The sequence below is a fragment of the Oncorhynchus kisutch genome, linkage group LG16 (genome assembly GCF_002021735.2).
Source record: "Oncorhynchus kisutch isolate 150728-3 linkage group LG16, Okis_V2, whole genome shotgun sequence".
Taxonomy (NCBI): Eukaryota; Metazoa; Chordata; class Actinopteri; order Salmoniformes; family Salmonidae; genus Oncorhynchus; species Oncorhynchus kisutch.
This window is the reverse complement of record NC_034189.2, coordinates 18,361,137-18,388,954: the sequence shown is the minus strand read 5'-3', so window position 1 is coordinate 18,388,954 and position 27,818 is coordinate 18,361,137. Positions and strand designations below refer to the sequence as shown.

Sequence of the window (27,818 nt, the reverse complement as noted above, 5' to 3'; positions counted from 1 at the left end):
TTTAACACCACATGTAACTGTACATGTATTTCATGTACCATGTGTTCCACTATAGGGCGGTCAGGTAGCCTAGCAATTAGCAGACCGTTGGGTCTGTAACCGAAAGGTTGCTGGTTCGAATCCCTGAGCCGACTACGTGAACAGTCTGTCGATGTGCCTTTGAGCTCACTCTAATTGCTCTGGATAAGAGCACCTGCTAAAATGTAAATTACGCCAATGACTGTTTTTATATTATGATCAATTATATTTATTAAAACACCCCTAAATAAAGCACTATCAAACGTTTATAGAGTGGATTTATAGATCTGTTTTAATTTACAAAAATACTGAATTAACCTCATGATAGACATTGACATTAAAACACAGGAACACTACTGGTTGGCCTCATTCACAACATTACAGTACGCTTAGCTACACATGATTAAACTTGTGTCAATTCTCTCCGCGGAGGTTCACGTGTGTTTGTGTGCATGTGAGTTTGTGCATGTCTGGTCAATATTGCGGAGAACCCTACTCAAAATGCTCTTCAGAGTCTGCTAGCCTACCCATATATTTTTCAAGACTTCTCTGTTTGTTAGTATCTGTAAAGGTTTAGCACTGTAGTCAGTCTGTACTGCTAGTCTTTCATGGAGCAGGCGGTCCATCTGTAGAGTTGATTGTCTGTCTTTAATGAAATCTTTCTCAGGTGTCCAGTAAAATGAAGTCACTGAGTCAAAGTGGAATATTCAAAATGGCCACTCCATTCTTTTCCATTAAATGTTTTCTTAGCTCTTTAAAAATATCAGAATAAAATAATCTGTCAACATCAATGATAACAAAAATAGACCAATACCTAAGTACAGAATATATCAGAATTAGAGCGATAAAAGAGTACCAGGCAAGGATCTGACAGGCACTGAACCCCATAGGCTCTTAAATGTATACCTCCGCTGTTGCATGATGTTGAATAGAAAAAAAAACACACACTAAAACTAACATAATAAAACTAAAATAATAACAATGACACATGATATAAACAATTATCACAGATATAAAATACATTTTGGAATCACAGTTGTTAAAATTAAAAAACACAGACAGTATTTAGTGTATTTGACATAGAACATGAAATGAATTGATATTAATTTGATGTTTTTGACGATCAAAAAATCCAGCTTTGGTGTGTTTTCAGTAAGACAAGGCAAATTCAAAAGGTGTCAAAAAAGAAATGCAAACTGACACAAGAAATATTGATGATGAATCTGCCACAGTACACTACGAGTACTTTAAAATGGCCGCCACTCTCTCACTCATGAAGTGTGCAGGGAGTGTGTGGAGGAAGAGGAGGAAGAATAGGAGGGGGAAGAAAAAGAGGTGTGTATCTGTGAGGATGTCAGGTTGGATATGTCTTCTACAGTAAGCAGCATCGAAAGGAGGCACACTAACATGTAATGACCAGATATAGTTCTATAATCTCCCCTCTCCACTAAACGTTTATCTCCTCCTCCTTCCCATCTCCTCCTCCTTCCCACCTCCTCCCACCCCCATCTCCTCCTCCTTCCCACCCCTCCCACCTCCTCCCACCCCTCCCACCTCCATCTCCTCCTCCTTCCCACCTCCTCCCACCCCCACCCCCTCCCACCCCCATCTCCTCCTCCTTCCCACCTCCTCCCACCCCTCCCACCTCCATCTCCTCCTCCTTCCCACCTCCTCCCACCCCTCCCACCTCCATCTCCTCCTCCTTCCCACCTCCTCCCACCCCCTCCCACCTCCATCTCCTCCTCCTTCCCACCTCCTCCCACCCCTCCCACCTCCTTCCCACCCCCTCCCACCTCCATCTCCTCCTTCCCACCTCCATCTCCTCCTTCCCACCTCCTCCCACCCCCTCCCACCTCCATCTCCTCCTCCTTCCCACCTCCTCCCACCCCCATCTCCTCCGTTTCTCTATTTGGCACAGCATTCGTGATTGAAACAAAGCTACAATCAGACTTCTGAACACATTAAAATAACAGTGTGTGTCACTGAATGTTTCCAAGTCTGTGAGTGTGTGGGTGTTAACTCCCCTCTGCCATAGTGATATACCTGAAACTTTGACTACCTCAACGAGAGTGTGTTTCTCTGAGTTTGTGTGTGTCTGTGTGTGTATGTTGAGGTGTTGGGGGGTTAGTCAAGGTGTGTGTTCAGCAGTCTGCAGACTTTTGTGTCTCGCCGTCCTCCTGCGAGAGAGGAGCCCGCGACTCCTTCAGCTGCTCGCACTCCTCCCCGCTCCCTGCCTCCTCGCCTCCCTTCGTCTCCCCTGGATACACCACCACACAGAACTTCTGGCCCAGGTAGGTCATCTTGGCTGGAGAGAGAGAAGGGGAGAGGTTAGGATACCAGTCTAGAGTACAACGCCCAGTAGATACAGAGAGAAGGGGAGAGGTTAGGATACCAGTCTAGAGTACAACGCCCAGTAGATACAGAGAGAAGGGGAGAGGTTAGGATACCAGTCTAGAGTACAACGCCCAGTAGATACAGAGAGAAGGGGAGAGGTTAGGATACCAGTCTAGAGTACAACGCCCAGTAGATACAGAGAGAAGGGGAGAGGTTAGGATACCAGTCTAGAGTACAACGCCCAGTAGATACAGAGAGAAGGGGAGAGGTTAGGATACCAGTCTAGAGTACAACGCCCAGTAGATACAGAGAGAAGGGGAGAGGTTAGGATACCAGTCTAGAGTACAAGGCCCAGTAGATACAGAGAGAAGGGGAGAGGTTAGGATACCAGTCTAGAGTACAAGGCCCAGTAGATACAGAGAGAAGGGGAGAGGTTAGGATACCAGTCTAGAGTACAACGCCCAGTAGATACAGAGAGAAGGGGAGAGGTTAGGATACCAGTCTAGAGTACAACGCCCAGTAGATACAGAGAGAAGGGGAGAGGTTAGGATACCAGTCTAGAGTACAACGCCCAGTAGATACAGAGAGAAGGGGAGAGGTTAGGATACCAGTCTAGAGTACAACGCCCAGTAGATACAGAGAGAAGGGGAGAGGTTAGGATACCAGTCTAGAGTACAACGCCCAGTAGATACAGAGAGAAGGGGAGAGGTTAGGATACCAGTCTAGAGTACAACGCCCAGTAGATACAGAGAGAAGGGGAGAGGTTAGGATACCAGTCTAGAGTACAACGCCCAGTAGATACAGAGAGAAGGGGAGAGGTTAGGATACCAGTCTAGAGTACAACGCCCAGTAGATACAGAGAGAAGCCAAGGAAGTGAATCCAGTGTAAGGAGTCATAAGGGAAAAGAGCCACGAGTCAGAAGAAGAATCCGTGTTAGTAGTGATATCTTGTGAATCAACATCCATAATGTCACGTGACTAGAAGTCATATGAATAATAATAATAACAATGCTTTTGAAAGTTGAACGTTGCCACGAGCAGCACCGCAGATATTGAGATGAGCGAGATGCAAGACTTCGCTCTCACACAGTCGCACACAGCTTCACGCTGTACACAGAGTGGTAGCCAGGGCACCAAAACGACGGAGAAGTTGAGCCTCGCACTTCAACGCTCTTAGTTGTTGTGGAACTTGACCCACTATAATGTTTACTTTCTGAACCGCCGTCATATTGCCGAGTCTACCTTTAAGGAAGTTCCAGGCCATCCTTGTCAATACGAAGTTATTCTTAATGGACTTCCCTGCTAAAAATAAAGGTTAAATAAATAAATCAAGTTGAAGGAATTAGAACAAGACTGCCGTACCAACGAATGTGTTGAAGCACGCGGGCTTGTTGTCCCAGTAGACACCCAGGAAGTAGACAGGTACTCCAGTCAACATGATAGCCATACCGAGGCCACACACCACGGGCTCAGAGTACAGGGAGAAGATGAGCAGGAAGGCCCAGAACAACAGATAGATCACAGGCCATGCCAGACTGATCTGTAGGAGGGAGAGAGACAGATGGTGGAGTCAGTCATTGTGCAAACCACAATAAGAATGCATATACTAGGCCCTCGAACACCTAGGGTCAGATTGACTAAACACTGAGAACATAACAAAAAGGTCAAATAAAAACGTGGGAGAAAGTCTAGCCTCTGTAGAACTTAATAGAACCCAATGTCAGGAATGGGTCTCCTAGGAAACTCACCCTGATTGGTCGGTGCATGTCGGGTTGCTTGATGCGCAGCACAATCTGCCCGGCAACAGTGACCCCGTAGAAGAGGTAGTTGATAAAGCCCACGTAGTTGATGAGGGTGTACATGTCACTGGTGCACAGCATCAGCAGGGTGGACAGACACTGGGGCAGGGAGGGAGAGATGGATAGAGAGAGAGAGAGGTTAGAGGGTATCAGATTGCTTGCTAGAAGCTTCTCACTGGGCACAGACGTCAGTTTAACGTCTATTCCACGTTGGTTCAACGTAATTTCATTGAAATGACATGAAAACATTGATTCAACCAGTGTGTTCCCAGTGGGTTGTGACAATGACATTTTAAAGGCTGGCTTCATTGAACTTTAGATTTGTGGCATGGACAGGGAAATTGGTAAACAGTCTGAGATAGAAAAGGATGGTGTTGGTACTCACAGTGAAGAGCAGAGCAGGGATGGGGGTGCAGCGCTTCACATGGATCATAGCCAGAAGACTGGGGAGGTGGCCCTCTCTGGCTCCAGCAAAGAACAACCTGTTAGAGAGAAAGATAGATAATCAGAATGAACACCAATTTAATCTGCAACACAAACTTGTTAAAGGAGAGATCAGCAGATAAACCCTGGTTGTTAAAGGAGAGTTCAGCAGATAAACCCTGGTTGTTAAAGGAGAGATCAGCAGATAAACCCTGGTTGTTAAAGGAGAGATCAGTAGATAAACCCTGGTTGTTAAAGGAGAGATCAGCAGATAAACCCTGGTTGTTAAAGGAGAGTTCAGCAGATAAACCCTGGTTGTTAAAGGAGAGATCAGCAGATAAACCCTGGTTGTTAAAGGAGAGATCAGTAGATAAACCCTGGTTGTTAAAGGAGAGATCAGCAGATAAACCCTGGTTGTTAAAGGAGAGTTCAGCAGATAAACCCTGGTTGTTAAAGGAGAGTTCAGCAGATAAACCCTGGTTATTAAAGGAGAGATCAGCAGATAAACCCTGGATGTTAAAGGGATGTTGACACTGACCGTGAGGAGGTGAAGAGGGATCCGTTAACCCCTCCGAAGGTGGACAGAGCTACAGAGATGGGCATGATCCATGACATCACTCCCAGCAGCTTCTCACCAAATGTCTTTAGGGAGGAGAGAGAGAGGGAGGGAGGGAGGGAGGGAGAGAGGGAGGGAGGGAGGGAGAGAGAGAGAGAGAGGGAGGGAGGGAGAGATAGAGAGAGGGAGGGAGGGAGGGAGGGAGGGAGGGAGGGAGGGAGGGAGGGAGGGGAGAGAAGGGGAGGGGAGAGAGAGGGAGGGGAGAGAGAGGGAAGGAGAGAGAGAGAGGGAGGGAGAAAGGGAGGGAGGGGAGAGAGGGGGAGGGGAGAGAGAGGGAGGGGAGAGAGAGGGAGGGGAGAGAGAGGGAGGGAGGGAGAGAGAGAGAGGAGAGAGGGAGGGAGAGAGAGAGAGGGAGGGAGAAAGGGAGGGAGGGGAGAGAGAGGGAGGGGAGAGAGGGGGAGGGGGGAGAGAGGGAGGGAGGGAGAAAGGGAGGGAGGGGGAGAGAGGGGGAGGGGGGGAGGGGAGAGAGAGGGAGGGAGGGAGAAAGGGAGGGAGTGGAGAGAGGGGGAGGGGAGAGAGAGGGAGGGAGGGAGAGAGAGAGAGAGAGAGAGAGAGAGAGAGAGAGAGGGAGGGGAGAGGGGGGAGGAGAGAGAGAGGGAGGGGAGAGAGAGGGAGGGAGAGAGAGAGAGAGAGAGGGAGGGAGGGGAGAGGGGGAGGGGAGAGAGAGGGAGGGGAGAGAGAGGGAGGGAGGGGAGAGAGAGGGAGGGAGGGAGGGAGGGAGGGAGGGAGGGAGGGAGGGAGGGAGGGAGGGAGGGAGAGAGAGAGGGAGGGAGGGAGGGAGAGAGAGAGAGAGGGAGGGAGAGAGGGGAGAGGGAGGGAGGGAGAGAGGGGAGAGAGAGGGAGGGAAGGAGAGAGAGAGGGAGGGAGAGAGGGGGGGGAAGAGATGGTTAAACACACACTCAGACATTCAATGAACTGATGCATAGCTACATAAATATCACAAACATGTTTATATACTAAAATTGAAAAAAGAGTGGAAAATGGATAATTATTGATTGTGTTACTGTGATGCTACTACACACTTCAATACTCAGTTTAATTTGAAGAGCATTAACTCTTAGTGACCAGAAGGGGCGGCCAGAGGCCTTTTGCAATACTGACTATGAATAACCCAGAGCACGTTGGTCTTCTTTCTGACAGGGGTGGTGGGTGGAGCTACTCACCACGGCAACAGCGTTGGAGGCCAGCAGCTCCTGAGGACTCATGGCAGTGACGTAGGCGATGTTAGCGAATACGTAGACGAACGTCACCAAGGGGATGGAGATGAAGATGGCGCGAGGAAGATTCCTAGAATAGAGAGAGGAATGGAGGGATGGGGAGAAATAAGTCAAATATATATTATCTTTACCACTACCTACATGTACAACATATTATATATTATCTTTACCACTACCTACATGTACAACATATTATATATTATCTTTACCACTACCTACATGTACAACATATTATATATTATCTTTACCACTACCTACATGTACAACATATTATATATTATCTTACCACTACCTACATGTACAACATATTATATATTATCTTTACCACTACCTACATGTACAACATATTATATATTATCTTTACCACTACCTACATGTACAACATATTATATATTATCTTTACCACTACCTACATGTACAACATATTATATATTATCTTTACCACTACCTACATGTACAAATGTCCTCGACTAACCTGATTCGGTACCAGATATATAGCCTCATTATTGTTATGTCATTTTATTGTGTTACTTTTTATAACATTTTTTTACCTTAGTTTATTTAGTAAAGGGCCCATAAGAAAGTATTTCACGGTAAGGTAACCTGTTCGGCACGTGACAAATACAATTTGATTTAGTGCATAACTTTTGACCAGAGCCCTATTGTGCCCTATAAAACACTACGCTATAAAGGGAACAGTGTGCCATTTGGGAGGCAAGCGTGTAGTAATTGATATGTGTTACACATAGCGGTCGACAAGATCCTCAGTGATGTAGTGACAGAGCCCTATGTGCCCTGGTCCAAAGTAGTGCACTACAAAGAGAACAGGGCGCCATTTGGGAGGCACTACTAATGGTAGTGTCTTACACATAGGGGTCGACCAGCTCCTCAGTGACGTAGTTGAGGAAGTTCCATCCCCCGTAGGCGAAGGAGCCTTGTAGAAAGGCCAGGGCTATCAGTCCCACGTCGTACTCCTGGAAGGGCTCGAAGGCATTCGCTGGCTCCAGCCAATAGTACTCTCCTGGAGGAGAAGAGGACCAGAGGCTTTAGAATTACGATTATGTAGGGTTGGGAGGAAAGACAGACAGACAGACAGACAGGCAGACAGCGACAGAGCAGACAGACAGACAGACAGACAGACAGAACAGACAGGACAGACAGACAGACAGGACAGACAGACAGACAGACAAGACACAGACAGACAGAAGACAGACAGACCAGACAGACAGACAGACAGACAGAAGCAGACAGACAGACAGACAGACAGGACAGGACAGACAGACATGGTTTGTACAACATGTCTGCTTTGGAGCCCAACCCATTGTCTGTCTTCTTTCCCCTGGCTCACCTTTCATGGCATGCCAATATGACATGAACATGGCCCTCCTCGTCTCTCTCTCTCTCTCTCTCTGGTGGGTGAATCTCCCATACTCTCTCACCCATTATGTTCTAACACCAAACACTCAGAATCCTCCTCTTCCTCTCCTCTCCTCTCTCTCCTCTCCTCCTCNACTACCTACATGTACAACATATTATATATTATCTTTACCACTACCTACATGTACAACATCTTATATATATCTTTACCACTACCTACATGTACAACATATTATATAGTTATCTTTACCACTACCTACATGTACAAATGTCCTCGACTAACCTGATTCGGTACCAGATATATAGCCTCATTATTGTTATGTCATTTTATTGTGTTACTTTTTATAACATTTTTTTACCTTAGTTTATTTAGTAAAGGGCCCATAAGAAAGTATTTCACGGTAAGGTAACCTGTTCGGCACGTGACAAATACAATTTGATTTAGTGCATAACTTTTGACCAGAGCCCTATGTGCCCTATAAAACACTACGCTATAAAGGGAACAGTGTGCCATTTGGGAGGCAAGCGGTTGTAGTAATTGATATGTGTTACACATAGCGGTCGACACAAGATCCTCAGTGATGTAGTGACAGAGCCCTATGTGCCCTGCGTCCAAAGTAGTGCACTACAAAGAGAACAGGGCGCCATTTGGGAGGCACTACTAATGGTAGTGTCTTACACATAGGGTCGACCAAGCATCCTCAGTGACGTAGTTGAGGAAGTTCCATCCCCCGTAGGCGAAGGAGCCTTGTAGAAAGGCCAGGGCTATCAGTCCCACGTCGACTCCTGGAAGGGCTCGAAGGCATTCGCTGGCTCAGCCAATAGTACCTCCACTGGAGGAGAAGAGGACCAGAGGCTTTAGAATTACGATTATGTAGGGTTGGGAGGAAAGACAGACAGACAGACAGACAGGCAGACAGGCAGACAGACAGACAGCCAGACAGACAGGACAGACAAAAAGACAGACAGAAAGACAGACAGACAGACAGAAGACAGAAAGACAGACAGACAGACAGGACAGACAGACAGACAGACAGAACAGACAGACAGACAGACGACAGACAGGACAGGACAGACATTGGTTTGTACAACATGTCTGCTTTGTAGCCCAACCCAATCTGTCTGTCTTCTTTCCCCTGGCTCACCTTTTCATTGGCATGCCAATATGAACTGACATGGCCCTCTCTCCTTCTCTCTCTCTTCTCTCTCTCTGGTGGGTGAATCTCCCATACCTCTCCACCCATTATGTTCTTAACACCAACACTCAGAATCCTCCTTCCTCCCCTCCTCTCCTCTACCTTCCTCCTCTTCTCTCCTCTCCTCCTCCTCTCCTCTCCTCTCCCTCCTCTCCTCTCCTCTCCTCTCCCTCTCCTCTCCTCTCCTCTCCTCTCCTCTCCTCTCCTCTCCTGGTCCGGTCTTCCTTCTCCTCTTCTGCTGTTGTCCACACCCCTATTGTCACGGTTGTCTCTATCCGTCTCTCATAACTGAGCCTCACGACTGTTATGATAACTAAACCACAGAGACACGCTGGGATGGAAACTACATTAAAACCCTATTAGCTCTGTGAGTTTTACCAGAGGGAGGCTATGGCAACGTCTCAAATGGCACCCCTATTCCCTATGTAGCGTACTACTTTTGACCAGGGTCCATTGGGCTCTGAATAAAAGTAGTGTACTATATAGGGAATAGGGTGCCATTTGGGCCCCAGACTTTGCGTCCCCAGTGACCCAGTGATGGGATGTGACTCTGTGTCTCTGGATCGAGAGAGAGATTAGAAAGATGCAGCGGCACAGATTGTGTAGGGACACACACACGTATTGGCACGCACACACACACACACACACACACACGTATTGGCACACACACACACACACACACACACACACACACACACACACACACACACACACGTATTGACACGCACACACACACGCACGCACGCAAACACACACACACGCACGCACACACACACACACACACACACACACACACACACACACACACACACACACACACGGAACCTAGTCCTACCCTTGCAGATCTGCACGATGCCCATGATAATGATGAGAGCCAGGGCCAGCAGCTTGCCGGCTGTGAAGATGTCCTGGACTCTGGTGGCCCATCGCACACTGGAGCAGTTCACCCACGTCAACAACACTGTGAGAGACAGAGAGAGTGTTATTATCGATTAAATATGAGTTATTTTACGTTTCAAGTTGATGCCATGATGCTCCTGTACTGCGCGCGTCTGAGTGATGGAAGCGAGGAGAACAGGTCCCTGATGATCTTCTTGGCCTTCCTGAGACACCTGGTGTTGTAGGTGTCCTGGAGGGCAGGCAGTGAGCACCCAGGGGTGCGTTGGGTTGTGCGTACCACCCGCCATAGTGCCTTGCGGTCAGCGGCGGTGGAGTTGTCGTACCAGGTGTTTTTACTGTGACACTATAAGATAGGGACTTATAAAGCCACGAAAGCTTGTGGAATCCAATTGCGAGAAACATTACAGAGATCAACAAAATACAATTCACACTGGGCGTTGTGTTCCATCCATTCATGTCCTCCGCTGCTCTCTGCTACATCAGGCTACTGAGAACAACAGATGAATACAATGGTGATTCCCAGTACAATAAACATTACTGCGGACTGGAGGAATTCTCACCATACAATTCTCACCAAGTCAGTATAGAATTGTTGCTAACAATGCACAAAGGGAGACGCACAGTGCACAGCTACACTATATTCCCCCTCTGCTCTGTTCTTGCCTTTGAAGGCTTTATAACAGCAACCAGTGAGAGCATTGGTCACATACAGCAGGTAGAGGTGATGGTACTATAAATAACGATGTAAGGAGAGAGGGAGAAAGAGACTGAGAAACAGATAGATATAGTGGTATAAGGTGGATGGACAAATAGAAAGAGGGCGAAGAAGGTGTGTGTGTGTGTGTGTGTGGGGGGGGGGGGGGGGGGCGTGTCTGTGTGTGTGGGTGTGTGTGTGTGTGTGGGTGTGGTGGAGATTACAGTAACACACATTGTGCTGCAACTGGTGTGACGTGTCATAAAAGGTGAAAGGCATGTACTATCACAATGAACTATGACCCCTCTCTCCTTGCCTATCAACTTCTCTGATACAATGACAACGACCACTCCCCAACAGACACTGACTGGACGTTCAGCGTGTCTGTTCTGCAATCTGTCGCACCTTCACGTTTGGGGTACTGAAGACGTGGGTATTGATTAAGGCAGCCCCCCGCACCTCTCTGATTCAGAGCAGTTGGGTTAAATGCGGAAGACACATTTCAGTTGAAATGATTCAGTTGTACAACTGACTAGGTATCTCCCTTTTCTCTCCCTCTTAATACAGCACCACTGTACATTACATCAGGGCTAACGGAAGGGCCTGCGATAGACCAGCGTCCTGTCCAGGGTGTGTACATCAAACTGCCTCACACTGCCTTGGCTACTTACTTACTAGGTTAATGCTAAACACGATGGTATTAAATTCTAGAGTGCAGTGGGGGTGGCAGGTAGCCTCGCGGTTAGCATTGGGCTAGTAACCAAAAGGTTGCTAGTTCGAATCCCCCAGCCGACAAAGTGAAACACATGTCAATGTGCCCTTGAGCAAGGCACTTAAAGGAATAATCCAGTCAAAACTATCTTTTGGTATTTTGTTCATTAGTCTGCTGTTGATACAGTCCCAAGATGTTATGCATGTCAGAAATCAAGTATTCAAGATAAAGCATTATCAAAAAGACAATTGTCACTTGTCACATCACCATGATGATGCAGAAGTATGTATTATTATTGGTGCAGACAGAAGTATGTATTATTATTATTGGTGCAGACAGAAGTATGTATTATTATTGGTGCAGACAGAAGTATGTATTATTATTGGTGCAGACAGAAGTATGTATTATTATTGGTGCAGACAGAAGTATGTATTATTATTGGTGCAGATAGAAGTATGTATTATTATTGGTGCAGACAGAAGTATGTATTATTATTGGTGCAGACAGAAGTATGTATTATTATTATTGGTGCAGACAGAAGTATGTATTATTATTGGTGCAGACAGAAGTATGTATTATTATTATTGGTGCAGACAGAAGTATGTATTATTATTGGTGCAGACAGAATTATGTATTATTATTGGTGCAGACAGAAGTATGTATTATTATTGGTGCAGACAGAAGTATGTATTATTATTGGTGCAGACAGAAGTATGTATTATTATTGGTGCAGACAGAAGTATGTATTATTATTGGTGCAGACAGAAGTATGTATTATTATTGGTGCAGATAGAAGTATGTATTATTATTGGTGCAGACAGAAGTATGTATTATTATTGGTGCAGATAGAAGTATGTATTATTATTGGTGCAGACAGAAGTATGTATTATTATTGGTGCAGACAGAAGTATGTATTATTATTGGTGCAGACAGAAGTATGTATTATTATTGGTGCAGACAGAAGTATGTATTATTATTGGTGCAGACAGAAGTATGTATTATTATTGGTGCAGACAGAAGTATGTATTATTATTGGTGCAGACAGAAGTATGTATTATTATTGGTGCAGACAGAAGTATGTATTATTATTGGTGCAGATAGAAGTATGTATTATTATTGGTGCAGACAGAAGTATGTATTATTATTGGTGCAGACAGAAGTATGTATTATTATTGGTGCAGACAGAAGTATGTATTATTATTATTGGTGCAGATAGAAGTATGTATTATTATTGGTGCAGACAGAATTACGTATTATTATTGGTGCAGACAGAAGTATGTATTATTATTATTGGTGCAGATAGAAGTATGTATTATTATTGGTGCAGACAGAATTATGTATTATTATTGGTGCAGATAGAAGTATGTATTATTATTGGTGCAGACAGAAGTATGTATTATTATTGGTGCAGACAGAATTATGTATTATTATTGGTGCAGACAGAAGTATGTATTATTATTGGTGCAGACAGAAGTATGTATTATTATTGGTGCAGACAGAAGTATGTATTATTATTGGTGCAGACAGAAGTATGTATTATTATTGGTGCAGACAGAAGTATGTATTATTATTGGTGCAGACAGAAGTATGTATTATTATTGGTGCAGATAGAAGTATGTATTATTATTGGTGCAGACAGAAGTATGTATTATTATTGGTGCAGATAGAAGTATGTATTATTATTGGTGCAGACAGAAGTATGTATTATTATTGGTGCAGACAGAAGTATGTATTATTATTGGTGCAGACAGAAGTATGTATTATTATTGGTGCAGACAGAAGTATGTATTATTATTGTGCAGACAGAAGTATGTATTATTATTGGTGCAGACAGAAGTATGTATTATTATTGGTGCAGACAGAAGTATGTATTATTATTGGTGCAGACAGAAGTATGTATTATTATTGGTGCAGATAGAAGTATGTATTATTATTGGTGCAGACAGAAGTATGTATTATTATTGGTGCAGACAGAAGTATGTATTATTATTGGTGCAGACAGAAGTATGTATTATTATTATTGGTGCAGATAGAAGTATGTATTATTATTGGTGCAGACAGAATTATGTATTATTATTGGTGCAGACAGAAGTATGTATTATTATTATTGGTGCAGATAGAAGTATGTATTATTATTGGTGCAGACAGAATTATGTATTATTATTGGTGCAGATAGAAGTATGTATTATTATTGGTGCAGACAGAAGTATGTATTATTATTGGTGCAGACAGAATTCTGTATTATTATTGGTGCAGATAGAAGTATGTATTATTATTGGTGCAGACAGGAGTATGTATTATTATTGGTGCAGACAGAAGTATGTATTATATTGGTGCAGACAGAAGTATGTATTATATTGGTGCAGACAGAAGTATGTATTATTATTGGTGCAGACAGAAGTATGTATTATTATTGGTGCAGACAGAAGTATGTATTATTATTGGTGCAGACAGAAGTATGTATTATTATTATTGGTGCAGACAGAAGTATGTATTATTATTGGTGCAGACAGAAGTATGTATTATTATTATTGGTGCAGACAGAAGTATGTATTATTATTATTGGTGCAGACAGAAGTATGTATTATTATTGGGTGCAGACAGAAGTATGTATTATTATTGGTGCAGACAGAAGTATGTATTATTATTGGTGCAGACAGAAGTATGTATTATTATTGGTGCAGACAGAAGTATGTATTATTATTATTGGTGCAGACAGAAGTATGTATTATTATTGGTGCAGACAGAAGTATGTATTATTATTGGTGCAGATAGAGGCAGCAGTCGGACCTGAATAAGGTTTACAGGACCCTCTAACGACCCTGTTGTTGCACACATCACATTACACACACATCGCATTACACACACACACATCCACATTACACACACATCACATTACACACACATCACATTACACACACATCACATTACACACACACACATCACATTACACACACATCACATTACACACACATCACATTACACACACATCACATTACACAACACACACATCACATTACACACACATCGCATTACACACACACACATCACATTACACACACATCACATTACACACACACACACATCACATTACACACACATCACATTACACACACATCACATTACACACACATCACATTACACACACACATCACATTACACACACATCACATTACACACACATTACATTAGAAATACCTCCGAGCTTATCTGTTCTGGTCAGTCTGCCAAGGAACAGAGACAGGCTACTCAGCTAGACAGAGACGGAGAGAGGAGGAGGAGAGGAAAAGGGTCTGGGGTGGGAGGGTTGTTAGCTGGTCCCAGGTCTGTGCTGTAGCTCCTCTACAATACAGAAGTTAACTAAAGCACATGAAGTGTAGATCTGGGATCAGGCTAACACAAACTGCATCTACACTACATGGGAGTAGGAGCTGAGCAGTGTGTGTGTGTGTGTGTAATAAAAAACATACAGCACAGGTGACGCCAAGCAGCAAGTGTGTTTGCAATCATCTACAGTAACAATAACCTATGTAATGGAAGATATCTGTGAGATTTCTGAAATACGCCTGACACTGCAGTTATATCCACTTTGCAGCACATTCAAAAATAAATATATACATTTGACCTGTGCTGCAGTGCAGGGAACATTCTAAATCATCCCAACTGAATCTCATAGTCCCGTGAATAAAAACAACATGAATCCTACTCCCATTCCTATATCCTACTCCCATTCCTATATCCTACTCCCATTCCTATATCCTACTCCCATTCCTATATCCTACTCCCATTCCTATATCCTACTCCCATTCCTATATCCTACTCCCATTCCTATATCCTACTCCCATTCCTATATCCTACTCCCATTCCTATATCCTACTCCCATTCCTATATCGTACTCCCATTCCTATATCCTACTCCCATTCCTATATCCTACTCCCATTCCTATATCCTACTCCCATTCCTATATCCTACTCCCATTCCTATATCCTACTCCCATTCCTATATCCTACTCCCATTCCTATATCCTACTCCCATTCCTATATCCTACTCCCATTCCTATATCCTACTCCCATTCCTATATCCTACTCCCATTCCTATATCCTACTCCCATTTCTATATGTGGTCTGGCTGAGGTTAACACCTGGGAAACAGTTTTTATACTGAGCACACACTGCAACATGCTGAGAAGCTCCATAACATGACTGTTCAATAACAAGACAACACGCAACCGCGCTCCACCCCGCTCCACCGCGCTCCACCCTGCTCCAGGCCATGGAGACAGGGGAGACAGGGTGGGGGGATGGGGGCTGGAACATGTTTTTGAAACTCAACACTTTTCTAATGTTTCTTCATTGCTGCAGCAGCAGTCTGTCCCAGTGACCAACGAGTTGTTGGTGTTTGTGTGTTTAGAAAAACACGAGTGGGTGCCCAGGAGGGGGAGGGGATCAAGGTAAACTCAAGAAAACAAACAGTATATACATACATACATATACTTGATTGTTTTTTTGTTTGTGTATAGTCAGCAAAAGTGGTCACCCAGCACCATATACAGGTACAGCAACCCCCCCCCCCCCCCCCCCCCCATCTATGCCTGCTGTAGATACAAATGTAGGATTTCATTTGTTCACTCTTCTGTTGATGGGCAGGAAATAATGTTAACTTGTAGTGAATTTGATTTTTTAAAAAGGCTTCTAAAGTTTGTGATTTCCACTTTGAAAATTCAGACTTGATTTGCCCACACGAAAAATGTATCAACCCCTACAACAACGTCCATGAATTATAATCCACATAATAATTCACATTTCCTGTTGCTGAAGGATTCTTTTCCTGTTGTAGCAAACGGCCTCAAATGAAGATCCTACTGTGTTATTGACTGTATGTTAGTTTACTCCATGTGTAACTCTGTGTTGTTGTATGTGTTGAACTGCTGTGCTTGTTCTTGGCCAGGTCGCAGTTGTAAATGAGAACTTGTTCTCAACTAGCCTACCTGGTTAAATAAAGGTGAAATAAAAAATGTTAAAAACCATCTGTAGCATATAATTTCTCAAGGGCTACATCCCTATACTTAAAGAAACGGAGGAAAATAATATCTGGACTCTCACGACTCTCCTAGACACATGAAACCCCCTTGTATAGCACAACATACAGAATGTCCCTGAAACCACCGTCAGAGATACAGAGATACAGACTGTACCGTCCATGCAGGGCCACAGAGGAACCCAAAACAACAGAGGAAGAGGAGGAACAGCAGAAAGAGGAGGAAAAGAGAGAGAAGGAAGAGGAGCATGAAAGAGAAGGAGAGAGAGAAAGGAACTTGTCCTAAAGTAACCCTTCATCCAGTTGTCTTATTTTCCACCGCTGGCTGTAAGAGGAACAACAGCAGAACAACAGCAGAACACAGGGGAATAAGTGGGTAAAAAACAACAGCGGTGACGCTGAGTTTCGACATTCTGCTTGACAACATCTGACCAATTCGTTTCAAGGAAACACAGATTAGGGCTATCGCCTCGGCCAATCAGATTGCAGTGTTCTAAAACTATTGCACATCATCATCGGTGTAGGAAACACTCTCGGCCAAGGAAAATGAATCTTTCTGTCAAGTCTCAACACATCTTCCCCCAGAGGCATTATGGATAGCATTAGGCTTCAGGGAAGAAAACAGGTACATTATGTATGGTCTAGGATCAGTTTAGCCCTTTAGATTGTTTGATTATCATCATTTTATGGACAGGGAGGACCTGATCCTAGATCAGCACTTCAATACTCTGAGAATCTTTGTGAATACAACGCCCCCAGATCTTCTCTAATTACTGAAACAATCCCAGCTGGGAAGACTGTGTGACTGGGTTCACGATCGGGACGGCACGAAGACGCCCACAGGGAGTCTGTCTGTCTGCACTGCCAAGCTATCATAGTATCCTGCTCTAACTGAAGAACATCAGGGCAACAGAATAGCCACCAGTGCATTCCAGCTAAAGTGGGTACTGGGCTTGAATGGTGACACGAAAGAACAGTTTCCCACAGCAATTATTCGTCAGTAACAATCGAGCCAGTTACAAAAACCTATTGATGAGATCAACTCATAATAAAATATTATTAAACAGTTCTTATGGGTTTTGGGGAAAGATTTCACAGACAGAAGAAAACATGTTGAACCTATCTGGGAGGTTGTTGTTGCTTTCACAAACTAGCTTCACACTGTCGGTCTATCTCTCTCTCTCTCTCTCCCCATCTCTCTCTCTCTCTCTCGCTGTCTCTATCTCTGTTTCTGTCTCTGTCTCTCTCGCCCTCTCTCTCTCTAACCATCTCTCTCTCTCTCTCTCTGACTCTCTTTCTTCCCATCTCTTTCTCTCTCTCTCTCTGTCACTCTCTGCCTGTCTGAGCCCACCTTGTGGTATTTGGGCTACGTGTGTGAGGTTTGTAGAGAAGTCTGTCACCAACACTAACTTTTTCTTACATGTTCTTTGACCGTGAGTCACAAGTGTATGTTACTGAAAGAACAGAAGAGAAAGTATGGCAGGAGGAGGATGTGAGTGAGAGACACAGAGGAAGAGAGAGAGACAGAGAGAGAGATGAAGAGAGAAAGAGCAAGATACATGACGAGAGCGTGCGAGAGAGAGATGGAGAGAGAGAGAGAGAGAGAGAGAGAGAGAGAGAGATGAAGAGAGAGAGAGAGAGAGAGAGAGAGAGAGAGAGAGAGAGAGAGAGAGATGAAGAGAGAGAGGGTGAGAGAGATGAAGAGAGAGAGAGATGGAGAGAGAGATGAAGAGGGAGAGAGAGAGAGCGAGATGGAGAGAGAGACAGAGCTTGAGAGAGAGATGGAGAGAGAGAGAGAGAGAGAGAGAGAGAAATGGAGAGAGAGACAGAGCTAGAGAGAGATGAATAGAGAGAGAGCGAGAGAGATGAAGAGAGAGAGAGAGCGAGAGAGATGAAGAGAGATGAAGAGTGAGAGAGAGACAGAGAGAGAGAGAGACAGAGATGAAGAGAGAGAGAGCGAGAGATGGAGAGAGAGATGAAGAGAGAAAGTGTGTGTGAAGGGTGAGTGAACCAGAAAGAGACCCGGGTTAAATTCAACCTCACGAAGTTGTTCCCCACTATTTGCCCTCCTTCACAGATCTGATATGATTGAATAAGTGAAAGCAATACAACGTAGACTAGATGTAGCTACTGCTTGCACTGATTCCAGTTTTCTCAGATCTGTGAAGGAACAATCTGTTGATGTTTTACTCCTCTCTCTTTCGCATGTCCATTCCCCGCCCTTTCCACTCTTCCTGCACGAAGAGGCTCTACTACTACACCAACACAACAGAATTTTTTGGGTTTCCTACAAACAAAACATCTCTGACATGCAGAGAGTTGACAAAACACAGAGTAGAGAACAAACCATTCTAAGTTGTCCAAGTAAGGCTAAAATAGTTTTTGCAGTAATTTGTAGCATAGAATTGCATTATCATTGCATAGCTAAACATGGGAAAAAAACGTATTTAAAAAAGCTCTCTCTCTTTCCCTCTTGTTTCTATCTTTCTCTCCCTGTCACTCTCTCACATTCAATCTATTCAACTTTTCAACCCCCCCCCCGCCCACCTCTCCCTCCAGGGTACAGGGTACTCACGTAGGCAGACGCCGGCCAGCAGGCGCAGTCCGTTCTCCGGGGGGAAGCAGGTTGGGAAGAGGGGCTGTAGGACGTAGTTGGAGAAGGTGAGGGCGATCACCGCCTGGTTGGTGGGGTAGATCACCAGCACTGCGATCCACAGACGCAGGAATCTAGAGGAGGAGGAGGGAGGGAGGAAGGGAGGGAGGAAGAGAGATGGAGGGAGGGAGAGGAGAGGAAGGAAGGGAGGAAGAGAGATGGAGGGAGGGAGAGGAGAGGAAGGAAGGGAGGAAGAGAGATGGAGGGAGGGAGAGGAGAGGAAGGAAGGGAGGAAGAGAGATGGAGGGAGGGAGAGGAGAGGAAGGGCTAAATTAGGGTTATGAGCAGCATGTAGACACTGACGTATGTACGTACACACACACACACACACACCCTCAGATAGTGTGTTTAAAACATAGTAGGACTGGATAACAATGTGTTGTATAAATCATGAAGGGGCAGAGCTACTCTTAGAGGGATAGAGGTCACTCACTCACTCACTCACTCACTCAGAGAGTGGATGTGTGTGTTAAGGAGGGGGCAGCGATATCTATCTGACTAGAGGAGGAGACCACATCAGAAAATGTTTTTTCCCAAAATTCTCCACCAACTTCTGGAGCGGTCATTATGCTTCACTGCGTTCCCCATGTTAGCCAAGCTGTTACTCACAAAAACAGTGTGTGTGTGTGCATGCGTGTGTGTGTGAGCCGGTGTTGAGCCAGAGTGTGTCTATGTGTGTGTTAACAAAATGTTCACAAGGCAATACGTGTGTAAGATTAAAGAAAAGCTCCAAAGCTGAGCCCTCAGTTAAGGAATTGATTTGCTAACCATGTGTGATAGTACATCATCAGGACTGAGTGTCAGTACCACTATGGCTAGTACTGGAATGCCTGGCCTGACACCCCCACACCAATTGGGTGGGCACATCCACAAACACCTATGGAAAGACTCTGCGGAAGAGTCCACCCCCACCACCCGGCAACGCAGGGGTGTCGTTATCAACAACCTTGTTTCTGCTGTACCCTCCTACTCTTACACAGTACACCATCAAAACAAACACTCCTTGATCGTAACTTGGTATCACAGAGAGAAGGAAACAGTATGTGCCCCGAAGAACTTCAAACCTAAACATCTGAGGCATCTGCAGGAAACCGTACGAGACCCATTCTAACATACTAAACAAAGCCTTCAAACGGAGAATATCAGTTAGTTCTGGGTAAAAGTTAGTTTCATTGTAAACCTCTCATTGATCTACTGACGGGACACTAACAATAGTCTGAGGTGTTTTGGTCTGGGTGGATTCCTCTCTGAAAATACTCTGATACAAAATGGATCCAGACTGTTACAACACAAGATCTGTGTGTGTTAACCGTCTGGGCGAACACTACAAAACACATTAATCAATGTGGACAAAGGATTGGTGATATGTCCTGGGCAGAGGATACCAGAGAGGATAAGAATGAGTGAGAGAGTTAGATCAGTGAATACAGTCGTGGGTCAAAGGTCACCAAGTACCATAGATCCAGCCACTCACCCTGCCAGTCCTCCGAAGATGTCCTTGACGTATGCGTAGTCTCCCCCTGACTTGGGGATGGTGACACCCAGCTCGGCGTAGCACAGCGCCCCGATGGCCGTGATGATGCCAGTGACGATCCACACGATCAGCGCCAGACCCACCGAACTGGCGTTCTCCATCACACCCTTAGGGCTGACGAATATCCCCGACCCGATGATGTTACCTAGGATAGAGAGAAGAAGAGGGGACGGTTATTGAAGTGACACCAACAGTTATTTGAGGTACCGAGGAGAAGGGAGGGAGGGTGGGGGGTGGGGTTACTAGCGTGACACCAGTGTTATTCATAGGCAGGAAGAGCTGAAGGGGGATGGAGACATTAGGGTGAGAGAACATCAGTTCCACCATCTAATAACGATGGGAGAAGGGAACGTTATCGACGTGACACCAGCATTCGTCACAGGTTTGCAATCAGGAGGTCAATTGGGGGGAACAGAGTGGAAGCAATGGAGGTAGTTTAATGTGGGATTCTAAACAATGTGTGTAACAAAATCACAGTTCAGAATCCCTCTTCCAATCATGAGCTCTATACCTCTGAGAGACAACACCGTGTTACCATACCCAGGGGAGGAGGAGGTTCTGACCCAGATGTTCCATTAACACATCTGATTGCTCAGCCTTTTAGCAGATTTCCTAGAGAAGAGAAGGAGGATAATAACGGAGGGGGACAAACAGAATGTTGGGATTTAAAGAGTGGTGTAGTGAACAATGGATGACAGAGGGAAAATGTGAGGACGAAGGAGACAGATAAAGTAGAAGAAAGAGAAAGAGAGAGAGAGAGAGACAGAGAGACACAGAAAGAGAGAGGGGAGAATTTAATTTTAACAGCAGTGAGCAGCCAGCCAGCCAGCAGACAGAGTGGAAACACAATGTGCTGAGTTAGCACTGAGGATGAGAAGACACAGAGAGAGAGAGAGAGAGAGAGAGAGAGAGAGAGAGAGAGAGAGAGAGAGAGAGAGAAAGGGGGAGAGGTGAGTGTGTGTGTGTGTGTGTGTGTGTGTGTGTGTGGGTGTGTACTAAGGAGGCCCCTACACTACATCGGAACAATGCCCTGACAGCCTATATAAGCATCAGACTGGCAGTCAGTTTATAGAGCTAGGAAACATGAAAGAGACTGTGTGTGTGTGTGTGTTAGGTTAGACTTGGTTTAGATGACAGGTTAACTACTCACACCCCATCAGAGATCTGAAGAAGCAGTAGGGGTCAGAGGTCGGGGGTTGAGAATCAGATTCAGCTGACTGATTGGCTCATAAACCTTGACAGCGAATAGCACGCCAGGGCTAAAGATCGTATATTAGAACTTGCAGAGTCAGAGTTGACTGAGGAGAATACACAGTACAAAAGCCAAAGGTATTGATATAGACTTTTTGAATAGGGTTTGGTGTGTGTGTTCTCTTTTACTTCAACATTCCTCTACAGGTAAGACAGTGTGTGTGTGTGTACTTACCTGTACACACACACACACACACACACATACCCACGCACATACCCATGCACACACACACACACACACACACACACACACACACACACACACACACACACACACACGCACATACCCACGCACATACCCACGCACATACCCACGCACACACACACACACACACACACACACACACACACACACACACACACACACACACACACACACACACACACACACACACACACACACACACACACACACACCTAAACCCCTGACCTGTGTTGCCCTAATGGGTGAACAGTCTGAAAACACAAGCATTTAAAACCTCCATATGCATCCTGAACTGTACTCACTGGTGCACTTCTGTAGTTGACTTAGTGGCTGAGGGGTAAAGGAGGATTCATCTCAACCTTGACTAAAGAAGGCGACTGCTTCCAGTAAGTTGACTACATCTTTGGTACTGTGCAGTCAGTGCACCAACTTTACAAGGCTTCAGTTCAGCAACTCTGTGACCCTTGGATGGTGAGACAATGAGAGGGGACTGGGTTAGGTTATAGGGTTACTGGTGGGACAATGAGAGGTGACTGGGTTAGGTTATAGGGTGACTGGTGGGACAATGAGAGGGGACTGGGTTAGGTTATAGGGTGACTGGTGGGACAATGAGAGGGGACTGGGTTAGGTTATAGGGTGACTGGTGGGACAATGAGAGGGGACTGGGTTAGGTTATAGGGTGACTGGTGGGACAATGAGAGGGGACTGGGTTAGGTTATAGGGTGACTGATGGGACAATGAGAGGGGACTGGGTTAGGTTATAGGGTGACTGGTGGGACAATGAGAGGGGACTGGGTTAGGTTATAGGGTGACTGGTGGGACAATGAGAGGGGACTGGGTTAGGTCATAGGGTGACTGGTGGGACAATGAGAGGGGACTGGGTTAGGTTATAGGGTGACTGGTGGGACAATGAGAGGGGACTGGGTTAGGTTATAGGGTGACTGGTGGGACAATGAGAGGGGACTGGGTTAGGTTATAGGGTGACTGGTGGGACAATGAGAGGGGACTGGGTTAGGTTATAGGGTGACTGGTGGGACAATGAGAGGGGACTGGGTTAGGTTATAGGGTGACTGGTGGGACAATGAGAGGGGACTGGTAGGATTGGTGTAGTCATTGGCTGGAGGTAGTTTCCATGAAGGGGAGTTTGCATCCACACACTTTGAGAGAATGGTGGAGAATTGGGAATGAAACCTAAAGGTCTCTGTAAGCACTAGAACAAGTAAGAACCAAACCCAGCATGTGTAATCTGCAGGAGAATGTACACTAAAACATCACTGGCCTCAAACAATGCTGGTAGGCCTACAGCTCAGACAAAGCTGTTCATGTCATGTGCTAGGCTTACTTACTCAGACAAAGCCTACATCCCAATTGGCACCCTATTCCCCAACACAGTGCTACTACTTTATAGGGAATAGGGTGCCATTTAAGACGCATACATTGCTTACTTCAGCCTTATGATCCCCTTTCATGAACAATGTGCTGTGTAGTGTGTCCCAGTCTACTGCCCCCTTACCAGAGGCAGGGCCCTTGACCAGAGCGCCCAAGCTCCAAGCTGTGATGAACTGACAAGCATCCCAGAACAACACAGACAGGTGAACGCTGAGCACAGATGTAATGTGCAAAAGGCTCTCCGAGACCTACACTAATGGTTAAGGTTAGGAAGCTGATCCTAGATCTGTACCATGGGGACTACAACCCAGAGAGTAGCGCTACAGTTGTGAGCAGGTTCTGTGGTATTACAAAGACCAGGGAGATTAGCGCATTTTCACTTCCTCCCTGTCCCTAAAGCCCTCTACAAACTGCCCAGCTGAGGCAACCTGCTGCTTGGACACTGTCCAGAAGCTCTCAGAGGACACACACCCATACATACACACACACACACACACACACACACACACACACACACACACACACACACACACACACACACACACACACACACACACACACACACACACACACACACACACACACTGACGCTAAGACACACACACCTCAGAGAGCGCTGCCAATTAGCACTTATCATTACAGCAGTGCCCAGCTTTGAGTTTAATGGGCCCAGAGTAAAAGAGGTGAAGAATGAAGAATTAAATAATGTTAGAAGGAATGAAAGGAGGAGGGGGAGGTGAAGAATGTGGTGAGCTGCTGCAATCCCCATCATCCACCCACCTGACTGACACTCCTACCTGCTGACTCTGATTAGGCCACCTTCCCCTCCTCACCCCCCTCAGCCCCCCCTCACCCAGAAGGGGGTGAAGGTGGACTCACAATAGATCTGACTGACTGTACCTTTAGCTCATAACCCCCCCGCCCCCCTCAGTCCCCTTCAAGGGAACAGAGAACAAAGGCTGAGGGAAGAGTTGGAACATGGCAGTTTGAGTTCAGTCATCTGACGATAAGGCCTCTCACGTGAGAAAAGAGGAGAGATCAGGGTTGCGTTCATTTGGCATAGAACGGAAGAAAACATTCAAACAGGGAGGGACAGTACCTAAACTTATGCCCTAAGAAACGTTTGTTTTCGTCTTCTGTTGCAAACCATTTTGCTTCGGTGTGCATTAATGAATATGGCCCAGATGTGTTTGTGAAAGAGTGACCTTACTGTAGACTAGAGTGTCATCATGACATGTAGGCTACTATGGTAATCCTTGGCTTGCTCTTTTAAACATTCATGATTGGGGTTAAATGATGTGGGTTAAACTGTTAATGATATTTGGAAGATGAAGAACCTATGGACTGGGTGAGCTGTGACCCAAGTGGCACCATATCCCCTATATAGTGCACCACTTTGGGCCATGGCCCATAGAGCTCTGGTCAAAAGTAATGCACTTTAATTAAGAATAGGGTGCCATTTTAGTTTTTGAACCGTTCTGTTTTAATGATGGCGATGTCTAGTATTTATGTTGGAGATGAATGAATGATATTTGAATGGTGGAGAGTCTCTGGGGCAGAAGTCAGGACATAGGGGCTCTCTTCATACAGGCTCATTCAATAGAACTCAAAGGAGAGGTCTCCATGGGCCTTCCCTTCAATATCGGCTTTATTTTCTGTTGTAACCCCCCTCCACCTCTCGCTCTCTCTCTTTTTCTCTCTCTCTTTTTCTCTCTCCCTCTTTTTCTCTTCCCCCCCCCCTTCTCTCTCTCTCTCCCTCTCTCTCTCTCCCCCTCTCCCCCTCTCTCTCGCTCTTTCTCTCTCTACCCCCAACTCTGTCTCTAAACAGAAAGGACCCTGGGACTATCCAGTCTGTTCAGTTACCATGGAAACCTGTCAGTGAGTGAGTCATCTCCCTCAAGATTGAAAGACCAGAGACCACCCCACTGATTCACCTGGACCACACAACAACAAATCCCCTGTCTGTGTATCGATCTACACGCCTCAAATGATTTGCATTGTGCTCCTAAATTCCTTTGTGCTGGTGCCTACCTTTCTCAACTGGTGCATACCTTTCTCAACTGGTGCATACCTTTCTCAACTGGTGCATACCTTTCTCAACTGGTGCATACCTTTCTCAACTGGTGCATACCTTTCTCAACTGGTGCATACCTTTCTCAACTGGTGCATACACAAGCTCCTTGTAAAAAAAGAAAGTCCGGCCCTGATGTGTTTGAATATTGGGATGATCACTTTCACTAAGCATAAACTACATCAGATGGCTGTGATCATAAGTATTGGTAAACAGATTTACAAGTGATACAAGCCTAGTTCGGTGGTTACATGGGTTTTCACTTTCTAATGGTAATGATGGTGTAATTACTTAGAACTACAAAGAAATTGTAAATGTGAAAAAGTGTTGCTTTTTCTTGAAATTACAGCTCAGAGCTCAGACATCTTAATTTACAGCAATGATGGAGATAATGTCCTGACAGTTTCAGTTTGGGCTGAAGATTAGAGAGATGATCAAAGTGTTGCTGATTAACTGACTAATGAACTCACAGCGAGATAGAGAACGAATTGAATTGAATGACTGGTAACTGCTGAAGTGATGCAATAGCCATCAACGATAATTAGCCGACATTAGAAGATGTTTAAAATGATCCACTAATAAGGTCCCATTTTGAGTAAGTGGGAGAGCGACCTTATGCTACCCAAACCAAATCTTATTCATAATGTTTATGCCATACTTAAAAGCACTTTAAGCTACTCTGAGCAGTGGTCAGTCCAATTCACTCTCATAGCACTGGTTTTCCAACTAGTTATGCACGAACGCACGCACACACACACACACACACACACCTTCTCTGAGCCAGTGTACCTAAAGCTCAGGTGGGTCACAGTAGGCTATTATTCAAAATTAACTATGCCTATTAATAACTTATTCGCAAACCAGCCTTTGCAAAGTACGCATGAACCTTATTAGAGACATTATCCTATCCAATGTTTGATTTTTGACACTTACCAACAATAATTCCGCAGGCGCTCACAAGGCCGATCTCTTTCTTCAGAGCCACCCCTCCTGACTCCTTCCCGGACTCGGAGACAGCATCCCCGCCAGACGCCGCTGCGCTGCCCCGTTGCCTTGGTCCGTTCGTCATTTTGGTGATAGAGTTGTTCAGTCCTCGCTGTGACACTTGCTGCTGCAGCTGTGCCTGTGGTCGCTCTAAATTGATAGCTAAAGAGCACTTGGACGTGCGCTTCGGTAAGACCACACAGCACACTTCACAGCACTTCGCCCAAAAGTGTCGAAGATGAGTAGATACAAGTAATTGTTTACTCGTTGCAGTATTCTGGTGTAGTCTATTCAACACCTCGAATCGAGCCTTCAGATGTTATGGGCAACGCACTGCCGCAAATAGTTAATTTATATAACAATAAATCAGTGCAGTTACACGTCATGTAAACTTGTTTTTAAACCTGTATTCTCATGTTGTCCAGAATACCAATGTATTTGCTGTTAGAATGTTGCACTGGCGCACTACCTGTGGAAAGGAAATTGCAACAAGTTCGCCTACCTAATCAGTTGATAAAATACGGAAAATGCCTCGTTTGCACTGCGGGCAACGACAACAAGAACATGAGATAACAGCTTTTTATCTCGTATTGACCGTTATTAACGCGACTGTCTAATTTGAGTAACAAAGTTGTGATATTTCACAGTTAATCTATTTGAATTGCTAGACATATGACAAAAAAACAACGTATTGTTGAAAATATATAACCAAATAAGTAACAGGTATTCAATAGTCCATTTAGTGAACAAGAATGGCGTATTCCAGTGACATACTGCGAAAGAACCCTTCTGTCACAAAATATTCGTTTTGAAACAAAACGAAAACGTCTTTCACTGCTTCCTTGACTACAGGTGAGAGCACCAGAGACCCGACTTAGAGCATCCCTTTACACACCATTAAAACTGGTTGAAAAACACACAACTGTGTCTCCCACCCAAAAACTGAACTCAATAACAATGTCCTTTCTGGTCTTCAGGTCTTCAGCTGTATCCTTGCAGCTTGGTTTGACTAAACAATGAGCACGATATTGGGTAAATATACATGTCCCCTTCATATTATGAGTACAGTAGGACCGCCCCTTTCCACACTAGCCCCTCCTCTTCTCACCACCAGGCTTCAGTTCAGCCTGTATACCCTTCCCCTCCTCCCCATATTCAAGTAATCAGCTTTCCCTCAACCCCCCTCTGCTCCAAACAGTACGACCCAAAGAAAACACCACACACACATAGTGGAATACTGCACAAACTCTCTCTCCACCTTTCTCTCTCCACCTTTCTCTCTCTCTCTCTCCCCCTTCTTTCCCTCTTTCTCTCTCTCACTCACACCTGACCCTAAATCTAGCACGTTCACTTGCACCTCTAGTGTTTGCTGGTGGTGTAGTAGCTATACCATTAGCCTACATACATA

At 45.1% G+C, this 27,818-nt stretch overlaps 1 protein-coding gene across 1 annotated transcript; it reads right to left on the bottom strand.

Moving 5' to 3' along the window:
* Positions 1-1,867: 1,867 nt before the first annotated feature.
* Positions 1,868-26,495, bottom strand: slc7a8a (solute carrier family 7 member 8a). Its single transcript, XM_031791922.1, has 11 exons — positions 26,360-26,495; positions 20,451-20,655; positions 18,899-19,050; positions 9,816-9,941; positions 7,275-7,428; positions 6,354-6,477; positions 5,113-5,216; positions 4,537-4,633; positions 4,101-4,250; positions 3,715-3,892; positions 1,868-2,323 (listed from the first exon to the last, which is right to left on the bottom strand). Exons 1-11 carry the CDS (start codon positions 26,493-26,495, stop codon positions 2,160-2,162), a joined length of 1,590 nt encoding a protein of 529 aa, XP_031647782.1. The 3' UTR covers positions 1,868-2,159.
* Between the last annotated feature and the right edge of the window lie 1,323 nt (positions 26,496-27,818).